The sequence below is a fragment of the Vombatus ursinus genome, unplaced genomic scaffold (assembly GCF_900497805.2).
Source record: "Vombatus ursinus unplaced genomic scaffold, bare-nosed wombat genome assembly UNPS02000749.1, whole genome shotgun sequence".
Lineage (NCBI taxonomy): Eukaryota > Metazoa > Chordata > Mammalia > Diprotodontia > Vombatidae > Vombatus > Vombatus ursinus.
In genome coordinates, this window is record NW_020940527.1 from 22,777,410 (window position 1) to 22,794,150 (window position 16,741).

The 16,741-nt window shown below is 38.7% G+C and overlaps 1 protein-coding gene across 1 annotated transcript in view; it reads left to right on the forward strand.

Moving 5' to 3' along the window:
- The window catches only part of LOC114040053 (mitochondrial import inner membrane translocase subunit Tim23-like), a 25,573-nt gene extending 8,999 nt beyond the window's left edge, over positions 1-16,574 (forward strand). The window contains exons 3-5 of the mRNA XM_027858039.1: positions 5-8; positions 212-322; positions 16,032-16,574. Coding sequence (XP_027713840.1) covers positions 5-8; positions 212-322; positions 16,032-16,147 — 231 coding nt within the window. The 3' untranslated portion in view covers positions 16,148-16,574. The remainder of the gene's footprint in view (positions 1-4; positions 9-211; positions 323-16,031) is intronic.
- The last annotated feature ends 167 nt before the right edge of the window (positions 16,575-16,741 follow it).

Here is a 16,741-nt window from a genome sequence, read left to right on the forward strand (position 1 = left end):
ACAGAAAGGTTAAGAAAAAGATATGTGATTCTTTTACAATAGATAAGAACATTTTAGGAACATGTTTCAAGCCCAAAGAGGTACCATATTTCCAGAATCATCCTTTGGAACGGGTTAAGAAAAACAAGTGAAGTTATCATTAGAGCTTTGAAAATTGTAAAGAAGTGCGATTGTTCTGATACTTCATTATTCATTTCCATTCCATTCCCAGCTCTGCTCTATAGCGCATTTGGTGTTGTCATAGAAAAAACAAGAGGTGCAGAAGATGACATCAATACAGTAGCAGCTGGAACCATGACAGGAATGTTATATAAATGTACAGGTGGGTACTGGTTTCAATTTCAGGTTTGAAATTGACATTTAGTTTATGAATGTTTGATGTAAAGCTGTCTACTGTTTTTAGGAAGCAAATTGCGTAATTATTGCCATAAATGTCAGGCTTTAGACTATTTATGGAACAAAAGAGGATATGAGATTCTCATTCCTGTGTGTCAGCCTGTGTGATTGGCACAGCTGATTGTTGGTCTAGCACTATTTCTTCAATCTTTTGCTGGATCTATGTTCCCATCAATGTAGTTACTGCTCCCTGTTAAGTCCAATCAAGAGCTTACTTTGTACCAAGTATTGTAGCAAAGTTCTAGGAATAAGCCAAGGCAGTTCCTGCCCTCGGGGAGTTTCCATTCTATTTGAGAAAGCTGAACAACACATAAAAGAAAACTATTGGGGGAGAGGAGAGCGGGGCGACGAAGAAGAGGCCAGGCCACAGAGGGAGGGGTATTTCCAAAGTGTGAAATCCAGGAGTGGAGCAAGCTTCTAGAGTAAAGAGGTTTCTGGGACATAGTAGAGAAAGTCTAAATGAGTCAGCAGGGTAGCCTGGAAAGGGATAGAGTGATCTCCAGTGATGGCCCTCCGTGGCATGCCAGTCCATACCATGTAGCAGTTTTCCTCTACCTTTCTTCATGTAAAGCGCTTAGCACAAGGCCAGGCACATAGCGAGTGCTCTGTGAAAGCACACATGTATCATTGTCGTAGATCATGAATCAGAAAGGAGTACATGTCCTCTCCCTCAGTTATCCTTTATCCTCACTATGCTAGGACTTTGATGTCAGAGTACGAATATTTTGGATCCACTGACCTTGACAGTGAAAAGAATATATTTTTTAAAATACACAGATCTTCCCTACTTTTCATGTTTGTCCTCTCAACTTCATTCTTTGCCCTGGGATTACTTAGCTTTTTTGAGTCTGAGTCTGTTTTGACACTGGCTGCCATAGCTCTCAACTTGGCAAAGAGACCAAATGCTTTCTCATTGACGTGGTTTCTGATGTGTTTGTTCCTTCATCCATTTCCTATCACCAGCTTGTTTAAGTTAAATTGGAGTTATTTTAATTATACACCATATTTTTTTCTCATTTTTTATTTCTCAGTTTTGTATTGTTTGCTCTTTGGTCTAACTATACAAAGAGCTTAATCAGGAATGGCTCCATATCATTAAGGAATCATTTCCTGTCAAAATATGATTGGTTAAGTTCTTTATGTTATTTTTGTTCACTATGTTACTTTCCAGTTCTTTTCTTGAAGAAAATAGTCGTGCTGTATGGATGGCATGACATTTTTACATATTATTCTGTCTTATTTTCTTGTTTTCTTCCTACTCTTGAATCATATTTTCCAACTTATTTTATGTTCCTTCTCGATGTCCACTCTTGCTTTGAAATCACCAAATTGCAAAGTATATATTGATTTAATTTGGAGTTTTATTAAATGTTTCAGAAAAGTTCTTTACTTTGTCATCCTCTGTTTCAAATGTTGGTACATTCTATTACAAGTGTTCATCCTGAGCATTGAGGTATGAGATGAGCCAGTGTCCAATGAAATGTTTATTGTAGCTTCTGGACTCAGAATAATACTAGATCTATGAGCAATTTTTTTATATACCTGTAAAACTAGAGTAATAGAAAATGCAAAACTACAGCCCTGGACAACTCAGAATTGCTAAGTTTTTCAGCAGTCCACACACATATGTAAAACTTTCGGTTTCTTTCTTCTTGATAATTTTCGTAGATCACTCTTTAGGATTGGATTTTGTTTTAGAGAAGAGGATTTATCTTTTTTGAGAAGACCTATGATTAATGAAAGTGTATGTTAACCACAATTCAAATTTTTAAAAGTACTATTTCTGACTTAGAGTTTGGCTCAGTTCTTTGACACAAGATTGAGTAGCTGTTAGCAGTCCATCGGAAGACTTATGCCCATAAAAGTGTTATGGCACAGAAATTAACTTTCTATTTAATCTACTGATCATTGTCAGCATTATGATGACCACTAGCACTGGTGTTGGGAAGTACTTCTGTAAATAAATGAAAAGCATTTGCTTTGGTCGAATAATAGTGGTCTGGGAGCATACAACCCATCTGTTTCTTAGTGTAAATTATTTTTAAACTGTTGACACTTGTTCTGTCACTATTTAGTGCATTATGTTTAATGGCCCAATAAAGAAATGGATGCATTTTGACTGATCCCATGAGAAAATACAAAACTATGGAATTCTAATTAAAAGGTAACACAGCCACAAGTTGTGGTTTTCCTGTACTATTCAAGTACAAATTAAAATGATGGCCTGGGAAATTCAGAAATTCTGTAATGGCTCTAATAGCTACTGCTATGAAATATTTGTTCTTCTCTACTCCTAGGTAAGGTATAAGGTACAGGACACAATAAAACCATAGTAATTTCAGACCTCAACTGTGAATTTCAAAACTATGGATAGACTGTTTCAGGTAGGGTGTCAACAGTGGAGTGGAACCAATAGCTTTCACTGATAGGTTGGGTCAAGAATTAGGTTGTGGGATAATCTGCAAATTTTGTATATTTCAACAGTAACCTGCTAACCCTGAAAACTACGTAACTACATTAGCATGATAGGGCTTTGTCCAGCTTTTGGAAAGATGTATACTAAGAGAGAACTGCCTGCCAAATCGGATGGGTGGAGGAATAAGCTCATAGCAACACTTCACGGATACAACCTAGAAGTCCCATGTAGGAATGAAACAAGAGAGCTATAAGAAGTCTAGAAAAGAGGAAAGTCACTCCTTAGTGCTTTAATGATTGGGTGTATGGATGGACATGGATATAATAGATACTCGCCTTCTCAAATAACCTCTCCACAGCTACCATCCCACTCCTAGGGCAGGATCTGGGTATTTGCATGCTGGTCCAAAGTTTCACATCTGATCAGAGATACTAAATTGTTGTGACATGCCTTTCTTGAAAAGTTTCCGTAGTATTTGTTTTTCCTTTTCTGTCATTTCCTTTGACCGTAGTTACATTGTAATCTCTAACCTGGGCCACAAGGCCAAAATGTAATAAAAACAGCAAAGATTTATTTTGACATAGGAATTTTAATTAAAAGCCAAATGAAGATTAATTGTAGTTAATGACCTTTTTGTTTAACTTATCATTGAGTGAATCATTGGGATTAGTGTTATTAGTGAGAGGTAATAAAATATAGGTTGTTTGTTTAGGTTAAGAAGGAACTTTAATGATTCACATCCAAGGTATTTTAAAATTACTCCATGCAATGCATAGAGCTAGAAGAGACATAAAGATAAGGTTTCTGTCCTCAGAAATCCTTTTGGGGTGGTGACAACACGTAGGCTAACCAATATAATACAAATAATGATAAATGCAAATGCTTTGAGATCACATGAGTAACCACATCAGCAGGGAAAATCTGGGAAGGCTATATTGAAGCTAGTTGTATTTGAGCTGGATCTGAGTTGTGTGGGAGATGACTTGGATCAGTCAGTCAACAAGCATTTATTAAGCTCCTCCTTTGTACCAAGCACTGGGCTAGACCCTGGAAATAAAAATACAAAGAATGAAACAATCCTTCCTCCTAAGAAGCTTCAATTGTAATGAAGAGAAGTAGTATGTAAAGAATAAGTATAATGAGACCAAATATCAAGTTGTTAAATGTAAAGATGCAGGCATGTGGGAGACCAGGAAATGCTTCATGGATAAAGTGATCAGTGAGCTTCATCTAGAAGGAAGAAAAGAATTCTGTGAGATAGAGGTGAGAAGGGAGTACCTGAGAGATGGCCAGGACAGAAACATAGAAATGAACAATGAAGTGTTGTATGTGCAAAACGGAAAGAAAGCCAGTTGGTCTGGGTCCACTTGTAGGAGGAGTAATGTCCAGTGAGGCTAGAAAGATAGGATGGGCCAGGTTGTAAAGGACGTTAAAAACTCAACAAGAGGAGTTTATACTTTGCACCACAGGCAATCTGTCCAAAAGCATTTATTAACCCTTAGAATGAATGCCAAACACTATCCCAAGTATACAAAGAAAGGCAAAAAAGTCCCTGTTCTCAAGGAGCTCACATTCTAACGGAGGAAACAACATGTAAACAGCTGCATACGCACAAGAAACATACCAGACAAAGTGGAGGTAGTTGCAAAGGGAAGGCACTAGCTTAAGAAGCAGTGAGAAAGGTTTGATGAAGGAGGTGGGAATTGAGCTGAAACTTGGAAGGAAGCCAGGAGACGAAGATGAGAAGGGCGAGTGTTCTAGGCATAGAGGATAGCCAATGAAAATGACAGAATCAGAAGATGTATGCCTTGTTTGAAAAATAGCAAGGAAGCCAGTGTCACTGCATCACAGAGTCCATAGGGAGAAGTATAGGAAGATCCAAGGTTATGAAGGCTTTAAGAGCCAAACAGGATTTTGTATTTGATCTTGGAGGGGGACAGGCCTCAGGTAATGGGGTCCGACCTATACGTTAGATCACTTTGATAGCTGAGTGGGTATCTGGACTAGAGGGGTAGAGACATGAGGCAAGGAGACCAATAATAAGTTTGTGTAATACAGTTCAGGCATAGAGGTGTTCTGCCCCAAGGTGTCCCTTCCTCAGTTCAGTGCCTGGCTCATCGTCTTTCCCTCCTCCCCATGAGGGATCTCTCATGAGTATGCTCTCATACTGGGGACTGCAACATATATATTGATACTCCCTCAAAGACCCTAACATTCTAGTTCCTCAGCTTATCTCCATTTACCTACTCCTCCACCCCACCTGGGCTTCATACAGAGGTGGTTATTTGCAATAGATCTAGGATTTTGAATTCTGAAATTCCCTCATCTGATCACAATATGTTGTCATTCTAATTCTCCCTCTATGTTGCAACCCCAAACCTTGTTCTTCATCTTCATAATGACCTTCACTCTCTAGACCTCTCAGTTCTTTCCCAGGCCATTACCCCTGCACTAGCTATACTCCTTCCTTTCCCATCTTGGTCCCTTGGGAAACCATTTCATCTCTACACTGTCCTCTTTTAAGTCCTTTGCCCAGTTATCCTGTTAAAGATCTTGCCCTAACAAATACCAGTCTTGGATTACTCCCACTACTTGCTGTCTTCACTCCTTCTTACATGCTGGAGAAAAATCACAGAACCATGCTGACTGGATCCACTACAAATTTATTACATAATCTCGATTGGGCCCTCACTGTGGCAAGGCAATCCCTTTTACACCTCTCTAATGAACTCATCATCCTGTTCACCATAGCAGCTTTTCCAAACCTTTTCATCCCTCCTCAAACGTCCCATGGCTTTCTCCCACACTCTCAGCTGAGAATTTTACCACATATTTCACTGAAAATATTGAGGCCATTTGCTGAGATCTCTTTTATTTCATCCATTTTTATTTAGATGTCCAATTGATCTTCCTAAAGTTCAGATCTGACCATGTCACCTTCCTACTCCATAAACTGGAAAGGGAGGGGAGGAACCTATTGTAGACAGCCTTCTTAAGGAGTTTAGCCACACAAGGGAGGAGAGAGGTGGAATGATACCTTGCAGGGATGGACAGATCAAGTGAGGGCTTTTTGAGGATGGGGGAAACTTGGGCATGTCGGTAGGTAGCAGGGAAGTAGCCGGCAGACTGGAAAAGACTGAACATAAGTGAGACATCTGGGATAAAGGGAACAATCTACTGGAGAAGGTGAGATGGAATGAGATCACTTGTGGGACAGGAGTCAAGGAGGAAATAATGGGGGAAGGCACCTGCATGCTTGGGAGTAGGAGGAGGGAAGACGAGGGAACTCTCAGTGACTGGCCTCAATTTTTTCTGCAAAATAAATGGCAAAGTTATCATGCTGCTATATTGGTGGCACGGGGCACATGGAGCCTTGGGAGGTTTGAGGAGGAATGAAAAGGTTTGGAAGAGCCGCTGTGGTAAATAGGATGTTGAATTAATTAGGGAAGGATGAAAGGATTGCCTTGCCACAGTGGGGCCCAGGTGAGATTACTTAGGCAGTAGCAGGCCATTGGAAGAGGTTAAGTGCAGAATGCACTTAAGGAAAAGCACTTTGGCAGTAGTAAGTGTGGACTACGGTTAGGAGAGACTTGAAGCCAGCAGACCAGTTAGGAAGCTGTGATAATAATCTAGGCAAGAGGTGATGGGGGCTCAAAATGAAGTAGTAGCTGAATGAGTACAGAGAAAGGGCCAGGTGTGAGAGATGCTGTGGGAATAGAAATGCTGATATTTGGCCAATGATTGGATATGTGGAGTGAGAAGGACTGAGTAATCAGTGAGACCGTCAAAAATCATTAAGTGCCAGCCAAGTGCCAGGCACTATAAATGCTGGAAATACAAGGAAAGGCAAAACACAGTCCTGTCCATGTGGGGCCTGCAATCTAAAGGGAGAAAATATCAAGGGTAATGCTGAGGTTGTTAGCCTGGGGCACTAGACAGATGGTGATACCTTCTACAGCAATAGGGATATTCAGAAAAGGTGAGGTTTCAGAGGGGTAAGAGATAATAAATTCATTTTTGGGCATGTTGTGTTTGAGATGTCTTCAGCCAATCCAGTTTGAAATGTTCAGTAAGCAATTGATGATATAAGACTGAAGCCCAAGGAAGACACTAGGCTGGGGTATATAAATCTGTAAGTTTTCTGCAGAGATATTAAACCCATGGGAGCTGACAAGGTTGCCAGGAGAGAAATTATAGGAGGTGTGAAACAAAACCTTGGGATACACCCACAGTTTGGAGATTAGGAGACATTTGAAGGCATTAAAAAACACTTTCCCAGAAAAAAGATTAAAGTTTAGAAACAGAAAGAATGATTGAGACTACCATCTGCTAGAGAAGAATGGGAGTACAGATGGAAAATGGATAGGAGCAAGTGCACATGTAGAGAAGTTGGCTTTGGCAAAGAGCAGGGCCCCCCTATTGCCAAAGACCTGGGGGAAAAGAAGGAAGAAATGGATGGTGGTGACAAGGGGTTTTGAAACGAAGAGATAAGAGAAGCAACAGCTCAGGTCAAATAACTGCAAATTTTTCTGTTTAGGGGGAGGGGGAAATTAGGTGTCTAGGCAAGTGGCAGTGAATGCTTGGAACTATTATGGCTGTAGGAATGGACACGAAAGATGTTTTAAAAGTGTAATTGACAGCTGGTTGGATTATGAGATTAAGAAGGATGAGTTAGATGACTCACTTTAGAGAACTGGTGACAAAGAGAATGGTAGAGAGGAAAGGTAAGAAAGAAGAGCAAAATTCTGGAGGAAATAATGAGCTCAGTTTTAGACATGTTGAGTGGAAAGGGACCCCAGGACAGCCAGATGGAGATGTCTAGTTTGTAGTTAAAATGACCTTGAGGGGTTGGAATCTAGCTATAGACTAATCTACCACATAGGAATTAATGAGATTAACATGTAGGAGAGGTTATGTAGAAAGAAAAGATCATGTAGAAAGAAAAGATCAGTGACAATTCTTTAGGACGAAGAACCAGAGAAGGAGTAAGCACACAGTAGGAGGACTGTGAGATTGTGAGGTTAAAAACACCAAGTGGGGGCAGGTAGGTGGCGCAGTAGATAAAGCACCCACCCTGAAGTCAGGAGGACCTGAGTTCAAATCCAGCCTCAGACCAAACACTTAACACTTACTAGCTGTGTGACCCTGGGCAAGTCACTTAACCCCAATTACCTAAAAATAAAATAAATAAATAAATAAAAATAAAAGTGATTAAAAAAAAACACCAAGTGAAAATTATAGGAGGAGAAACTGGGGAAGGTGAGAGGGGATGAGTGAATCTTATTCTCATAGGATTTGACTTAAGGAGGGAATAACATACACACTCAATTGTGTATGGAAATCTGTCTTACCCTACAGGAAAATAGGGGAAAGGGACAAGAGAGTAGGGGGATGATAGAGGGGAGGGCAGATTGGGAAAGGGGGTAATCAGAAGCAAATACTTCTGAGGAGGGACAGGGTCAAAAGAAAGAATAGAATAAATGGGGAGGGCGGGATAGGATTAAGGGAAATAGAGTTCGTTTTTCACGCATGTCTACTATGGAAGTGTTTTGCATAACTGCACATGTATAGCTCGCCTTTTCAATGAGGGTGGGTGGGGAGGGAGGAAGGGAGAAAATTTGGAACCCAAAGTTTTAAAAACACATGTTAAAAAAAAAAATGCCTTTGTATCCTCAGCAGCTAACATAGTACTTTATAGACAGTAAGTGCTTAATAAATGTTTATTGAATTGAAGGAAAAAAAAGAAAAGAAAATTATAAAAGAGGAGAGCAGTCAGCAATATAAGATGCTGCTGCAACATAAGGAGGACAAAAAATTGATCACTAGAACACTTTTCAAAAACAAAAATGTAGTGGATTCTATTCCTTTCTGATGTGAAGAATGGAAATTTTGAGTCATTTTACCAACCCTGTTTGTAATTAGTAATTATACTTTCCTTTGAGGGCTATGATTTCATCTTTCAGAGAAATAGCACTTTGTTTTGTGAGGCTTTCTGTTCCATAGTTGTGTATCTAAGTTTCTTGAGTTTCCTGTCTTACAAGATTGAAGGGAGAACTGAAACTATTGTACTTATTTTTGTTAAGTTTGGTCTTTAATATAATAGCATTCAGATATAACAGATTAAATTCAGATCAACAAACATTTATTTAATGCCTATTGTGTGGGTGGCACAGAAAAATGTAATAAGCCTTATCCTGAAGAAGCTGTGGTGAAGTGAACATGTACACAGCTAAGCATAGTAAAAAGAAATTGAGGAGGGGTAGAACAGCACCTGGAAGGAACTCCTGTCCAAGAGCCAGCCTGGCTGCATTTAGTAAGGCTCATCACAAAAAGGTTGGCCTCATCGATTCATGAAATATTCTATAAAGGCATGGAAGGGTTACAGCAACCATAGGGTGGAGAAGGAATTCAGGCAAAGTCACACCTAGAAAGATCCAGCAGCACTGAAACAGGACAGGAAAGGATAATACAACCTCCTCAATCGTGGTTAGCTTATGAGGACTTTTCTTCTCTAAATTGACCTTTTCTGATGTTACTACCTCCTTTTCTGCCTGAGAACTGGTACACTTGTACTAATTGCTTTATTTTCCTGTTGGAAATTTCATAACCACAAAGTTGAATAATGTGACTTTTCCTCTAATGTCTCAGATTTTCTCTGTCTTTGAAGGGGATTTTAGTGGGGGTGGGACAGTGAGTAGGAATCAGCTATTCCTGTAAGTGAAAGCCTTTACTTCCTTAAATAACAAAATAAAAATAATAAAAAGCCAGTTTCCATAGAGCACTATTAATGCACCCTTTGATGCAACTAGGATGAGAATGACTTGATGCCTAAATCCCAGATAAATTGCCTGTTTGCATTCCTGCCACACCTGATACTCAAGTTCCTGTTTATCATTGGTTAGACTTATTCTCTGAACACAAATTTAGCTATAACACATATGAAATCATTTGCAAAAACAAAAATGCATAGTGTTTGTGTGTTGAAAATATTGTGAGCCAAAGTAAACCAGGACCAAATTATCTGTGGGTCAGTGTTGAGTTTCTATGTCCATGCTAAAAATCACTTCTAGTTCATACTTCCTGTTACCTAGACATCATTTGATGTAAGAAATACAAATTTTTAACCTAACCTATGTCCCCTAAATGGGTTATTTCTCCTCTCCTGGGAGAATGTCTGAGATTAGATATATTTTTATAAATCTATCATGGCATCTTGACATAAAATATTGGGTTATTACTTTTTGAGAATAGCAAATATTGTACCTTACTTCTCACCTTATAAATATATGTAACACATCTTACATAAATGTTAGTCATATTCCCAAATATAAAGTATAACAAATTATGTTATAGAATTCTAATGCAATGAAGTGTGACTTAAAGATGGAAGTTCAGTATGCTATTAAAGGGTACAAAACTGGCTTTAATTTTTTCTTTTTTTTTTTGAGGCAATTGGGGCTAGGTGACTTGCCCAGGGTCACACAGCTAGATCTCCTGACTCCAAGGCCAGTGCTCTATCCACTGCGCCACCTAGCTGCCCCTTAATTATTCTTTATGAGATACTTCCTATATGACAAGAAAAATTTATCATTAGCATTTCTAGAAATCTGTTTTGCACGTGAGATTGCCGTGTTTCTCAAGTGATAAAAGAAGCTTAGTGAGCCCTCTAAAATGCAAGGTCATTTTATCTTCTATAGCTTAAATAATTTTTCATGTTTATTCTAAGAATTTAATTTATAAACTGTCAGGATAGAAAATGACCTTAGAAGTCATCTAGACTGACCCCTTTGTTTTACAGATGAGGAAACTGGGGTTCCAAGAGGCAGCTAGGTGACAAGTTAGTTTTAACATGTGTTTGCTTCAGTTTCCTCTTCTGTAAAATGGGAATAATAATGGCACTTCCTTCCCAGGGTTGTTGTAAGGATCAAATGAGATAATAGTTAGCTTAGTGTTAGCTACTGTTACTCTCATTGTTATTATTAAAGTTAAGGTTACAGTTGTTAGTTGGCAGATTTGGAACTCAGACACATTTCCTTACTACTAATCCAGTCTTGTTTCAGTTGTGCCACTGGCATCTACCTAATGGTGGAGTGTACAAGTAACTTAACCAGCCAATTATTGGTTGGCTCTGAAGTAGAAGAAAATAAAAGCATTTTGTTAAGGTGAGGTCTTTAGGCAGGGTATAAGTTTTGAAAGGTTTTTCTATTATATATTATGAGTGACTGAGTGAATATATATTTTCTGGATCCATGATTTTTTGAGTATGTGTGTACTCTCCTCTGACAAAAATCACAATCCCAGTACATCTTAGTAGACAGAATGGTATGATGAAGATTTCCCAGCTTAGTCAGCCTGGCCAGAGCTTTTAGTCCCCCTAAATTACCTCCACACCCTGATGAAGTGTTGGAGTAGGATGTTGGTGGAAGGAATGAGTATACAGACATATGGGTCTAAATAGACTCTTGGAGTTGTGTAAGGGTTTGTGACATCTCCATCAAACAGTTATTCCTTCCCCATACCAAGTACAACTATAAATAATTAAGTGATTTAACAAACACATGATTTTGTTCATTCGCATCTTTCATAGTACTGCTTGGTAGCCATGTGAGTGTTGGTGGTAATCTATTTACATTACAACATCCAAAATACCAAAGTTGGGTTTTATTGTGTGGTTTTGAAAGGAGTTACTGCTTTGGCTTTGAATGGGATAACCCACTTAACAGTTCTTCGAGCAACCTGCCCTGAAACCTCTGGTTGAAATCCTGATAAAGAGAGAAAGCATTCTTTACATTCCAAGTGTGCGCTATTACTTCAAGATGTTCCATACATTTTTGCGGGAAATAGCCTGCCTATATTAAAGCACACTCATATTTTCTTAAAGGGGCAAGAATTAGGAGTGGTTCTATAAATGGAAATTTCTATGAGATGGTTTGTTTAAATTACCCTGTGCATGAGATTGACTGTTGTGTGAAGAGACAGGAGGAAACCTTATCCCTTCCTGAGTGAGACTTGGGTTTCTAAAATACCCAAATCCTGAGAAATAGATAATGTTTGAAATCAAATTTACTATTACCTTCAGAGCGAGCCCTGAGGATATGTTAATATCCAGATTGTTTTTGCTCAGGGGAGTTTGACCTTTGGAGATCAGCCATGTGCAATTGTTCCATGTGTGAAGCAACTGTACTTGTAGACAGACTTGTAGCTTGTTAAAACAGTTGTCATTTGAGCTGGGCTGCATCATGGGACACTTTAACACTTTCCAGAGGGGAAGTTACTGTTGATTTCCTATAAGTCTTGAGAGCACAGAATGAAGATGCTGACACTTTAAGCCAAATTGGTGAAAGGCTTATTCCCCACTTTAAATGTCTGTGGGTTATAACACAGGGGAGGGGGACACAGCCACAATGTCTGCCTTGGGGCTTGTCTTACCAAGGTTTCAGGCAGATGAGTTTGGTAGCAACAGTGATGATCTCCAGGAGGTGAAATCATTAAAGCTTGGGCCTTTAAAACACAGGCCAGGTGCTTGCCTCCTTTCAAGAGTTTTCCACCACATGTATCCAGGACTATAGTTTGCATTGCATATAGCATGAGACATCTCTCACTGCCTCATTGTTACAGCCTCGTAGGCAAAATTTTTTCTTTTTCTCTTCTGCTTCCAAAGAAATAGCTTTATTGATTTGAGCTTAGTTGTATTCACTTACCATGAAGTAAGTAGCAAGCTTTCCAGAGGTTAACTTATGCTTAAACGGGAAATTTGAAACCTCAATGCTTTACAAACTTCTTGGTCCCTATCTCACATAAGAAAGCACATATATATATTTTTCATCATTGCTCTACTACAGGCCTGCCCTTATACAGGTTGTTCAATACATTTGCTGTATTTAATAGTTTTTGATTTTGTTTTGTTTTGTTTTATTGTTTCCATCAATTTAAAACTTTTCCACAAGGACCAAGGAGAATAACATCCTTTGGTAAGGATCAAAGTCCAACCATTATGCAACTATAATTACTTTACTATATGTACAGGTTCTGTTCAGGCCTGTGGTCAGACTTAAAGACTAATCCAGGTTAGCCGTAATGGTTAAGGTTCAAGGAATTCAGTCCTATTGTGAGTGTTTATTTACAAGGGCAGCACTGCCCTTTTGGTTTTTTTTAGCTCCTGGTAGTTTTCACTGCACAGTTCCATGCAACTGGCTTAAAACTAGTATCTGATGACTAACCTAGTTCTTATTAATCCCATTTCATATGTCTGAATGGCTTTATTCCCATGTTCTCCAGCTTATTGCCTCTTTACAAAGTAAGTTAAATTTACACACATTTCCAGTGATCCTAGCCTTTTTTTTTTTTTAATGGTTTGCCGGTCAAAGGTACACCAAGTAAGTCCTTATTAAATGAATAAAACTATTTTAGGGTAGCAGCTAGAATATGCATACAAGATTCTTCAGTATTTATCATTTTTTTCAGTGGCATTGAGAGGACTATAGCAAATGTACCCACCAAGCTTAAACTCTGTAACAAAGAAAGAGTACAGGTTTGGAGAAGAGTGTCTTCCTACTTTAATAGACTGATATGCTTTTCATTTGCCACTTTTTCTGGCTCTTAATGGTTGGTTAGTTTCCTGATCATACCTGTAAATTTGAAAGCTATTGAAAATTGGATTCTGTAGCTTCTGCAGAGGGGGAGATAATGAAATTTAAGACTGTCCAAAAAGAGCTGAGGCAGGTTTGTTATCAGAAGCTGGCAGAACCAGGGTGAATGCTGAAGGGAGTGGTCCTTTCATCTATCTTATAAATCCAGCTGTAAGTGCAACCCTTGTAAAAGTGGACTGTGTCTGTTTTGAAATATTTCTGTTCAACAGCTTAGCTAAGTTCATAAACTGTTACTAGTTACTATCTGGCATATGGGTTTCTTATAAAGTAGGGCTTTAACTAAATCTCAATCTAATCTCCATTTTGCCTTTAAACTATCACGTTTGTTGTTTAGCTCAAACACTTCACAGTTACATTGAAGAGCTAACTGGAACAAATAATCCCAGTTTATTTAGAGATATGTAAAAGTACATAGAGAATTTAAACAAAGCTTCTTTTGACTTCCTGTTCCTGTGGGCTTTCATTTTAGCATCCCTTCAGGTAAAGATAAAATATCTTAGAAATGAATATCCAGGCTATCAATAGCCATATGAAAAAAGTGTTCTGAATCATTAATAATTAGAAAAATGGAAATTAAAGAAACTCTGAGATTCCACCTCACACCCATCAGATTGGTGAAATTAACAAAAAAAAAAGGAAAATGACAAATTATAGAGCGGCAGTGGATAAACAGGTACATTAATGCACTATTAGTGGAGCTGGGAACAGGTTCAGCCATTCGGGAAAGCAGTGGGAACTATGCCCCCAAAGTTACGAAACTGTACCTACCCTATGACCCTGCAATGCCGTTATTAGGTGGACACCCCAAACAGATCAAAGAAAAAGGACCTGTATGTATAAAAATATTTATAGCAGCTCTTTTTTGTGGTGGCAAAGAACTGGAATAAAAGCAACATTGTAAAGATAACTTTGAAAAACCTGAGAACTCTGATCAACACAATGACCGGCCACTGTTCCAACAGACTGATGATGAAACATGCTGCTCACCTTTGGACAGAAAGATGATGGACTCGGGGTTCAGTCGAGACATTATTTGGGTGTAGCTGATGTAGGGATTTGTTTTGCTTGTTAGAAAGGTTTTCGTTTTTTTTCTTTCCGTTGTCGGGTAAGTGGGTGAGGAGAGAAGGTTGATGTTTGTTAATTTGGGGGGCAGGGCGCAGCAGTTTTTGGTTTTGTTTTTTAAAGAAAACATTCTGTCAATAGTCCTATATGAAAACTCCAGAAACTCCTGGATGGAAAATACTTTTGTACCACATCCATGTTCTTTAAGCCATCTATGTTCTTTTAACACATGAATGTGTTGCAGATGTTCTAAAGTACATTGCTTGAAAAAATTAGGCTGCAGCTTGAGACACTGTTGTAAAAATCAGTAATTTTGTCCACGTGTGTGTAGCCCCTCTTCTAACACAGATTGCAATGCTTCTGTAACGTTAGTAAATGGCCTTTAAGAGCTCTCCTGCCCCCACCAAAAAATCCATTAAACTGTGGCAGACCTATTGAATCTCCCTAAATGTAGCGAGACTCATCCTCTGTATAGCCCATGCTTGAAACCTTTCAAGCTTTTCAGGACCTGCCCAAGCTGGAGCTTCACAGGCGTAGCCATTGAGAACTCAGGGTCACCTCCATTTTATGAAACAGAACAAGATTTTGTTGTGGGGACTTTGACCAAATCAGAGGAAAATTAAGTGAACAAGAAAGTGACAAGTTTTAACTGTAAGCATATTCTTGACTTTGGGATATTTTTTATATCAGAAAGTTACCTAGTAAGATTTCTCTGCTAAGCCTTACAAAATTTTATTGTATTCGTTTTTCAAATGAAATAACTCTTCATTACTTGTCTTCCCCAATTCCCTCTTATTAGTTTTACTTTATGAGGTTGGCATTTTAAAGTCAAAACAAGTACATGACATTCAAGATACCTTTTCCTTTGCCTTATGCATTTTGGACTCTTGTCCTTTGAGTGTTTTGCAAGTAGTGCAATGTCAAAAGGCCTCTGAAAATACTAATTGAGTTATAATTGTCAGACTCACATTAGTAGGGTCATAGGAAAAGAGTAGTTTTGGAAACCCAGTACTTGCCTAATCTGTTATAGGGCCTCTGGTGTCACCAAAATTGTGATTATACACACCACCCCCAAAAGTCCTCAGGTTTATGCAGCAGATAAGCAGTCTTTAGAAGTGCTACCCTAAGAGTGCTTTCATCCAATGCTGTTGCTGATGCTCAGAAGTAAATAAAATTGGACTGCTCAAGTTGTATATGTGGCTTTTCGTTATCTTCTTGGACTTAACATCAGTTTTGAGTTTTTTTAGTTTTAGGGTTTTCGTTTGTTTTTTGTTTCGAGTTGTTTTGACACTAAACTTTCTCCCTTTATAATGACCAAGCTTAGCTCCCAAGAAAAGATAAGGGACTATGGTTATGGGATGCTGTCCATGCTTTCAGATGTGATTGATGCAGCTTGGTTTTGCTTAACTGTACAGGGTCATCTTTTCTTTGCCAGGGTAAGGCTCCCTGGTGGGGGTAGATAGCTGTTACTCTGTGATACTAATATTTCTTTTACTGTTTTCTTCCAGGTGGTCTTCGTGGAGTAGCAAGAGGTGGTCTGACAGGACTAACCCTTACTAGCCTGTATGCATTGTATAACAACTGGGAGCATATGAAAGGTTCCTTGACACAACAGTCGCTTTAGAGCTTATACTGAGAACTGAATGGATAGAGGACACATCAAAAGTTCTCCAGGTTGATTTGTAAAAATCAATTTGGGGCAATATTCTGATCTACCTACATTTAATATGAAAAAAAATAACAGGATCTTTTGTACTGTCATGAAGATCACTGGCACAGTTTACCAGGACTGGCACTTCTTCCAGCCAGTAGTGTTGGAGCCAAAAGCATCTGATGCCTCATTGAGTAGCACAGTCATCATTTTCTCCTTTGAAAACTTTCTGCTGCATGTCCACTCTCCACTACCCCTGAACTTTTGAAATAAGACTTGTTCCCAGATTCAGGTCACATAATTGTGAACATCATACCCACCAGGTTAATTCATTTAATGATTTATTGTGAACTATAATACACTGCTTTATTCCCAATAAAGAGTGTTCCTCGAACCAAAAGCCGTACTATCAGAATAAAGTTGCGTACCATTTTAAAGTGTCTGTCACAACCAAGGCTCAGTAAGTAGTTTTAAGCGAAACATTGAGATTTATGGTTGTGATGTGTGGGAATATCAAAATAAAGAACTTAAAAATTTAAGAGACATAATTAATCTTCCATCCTGGAA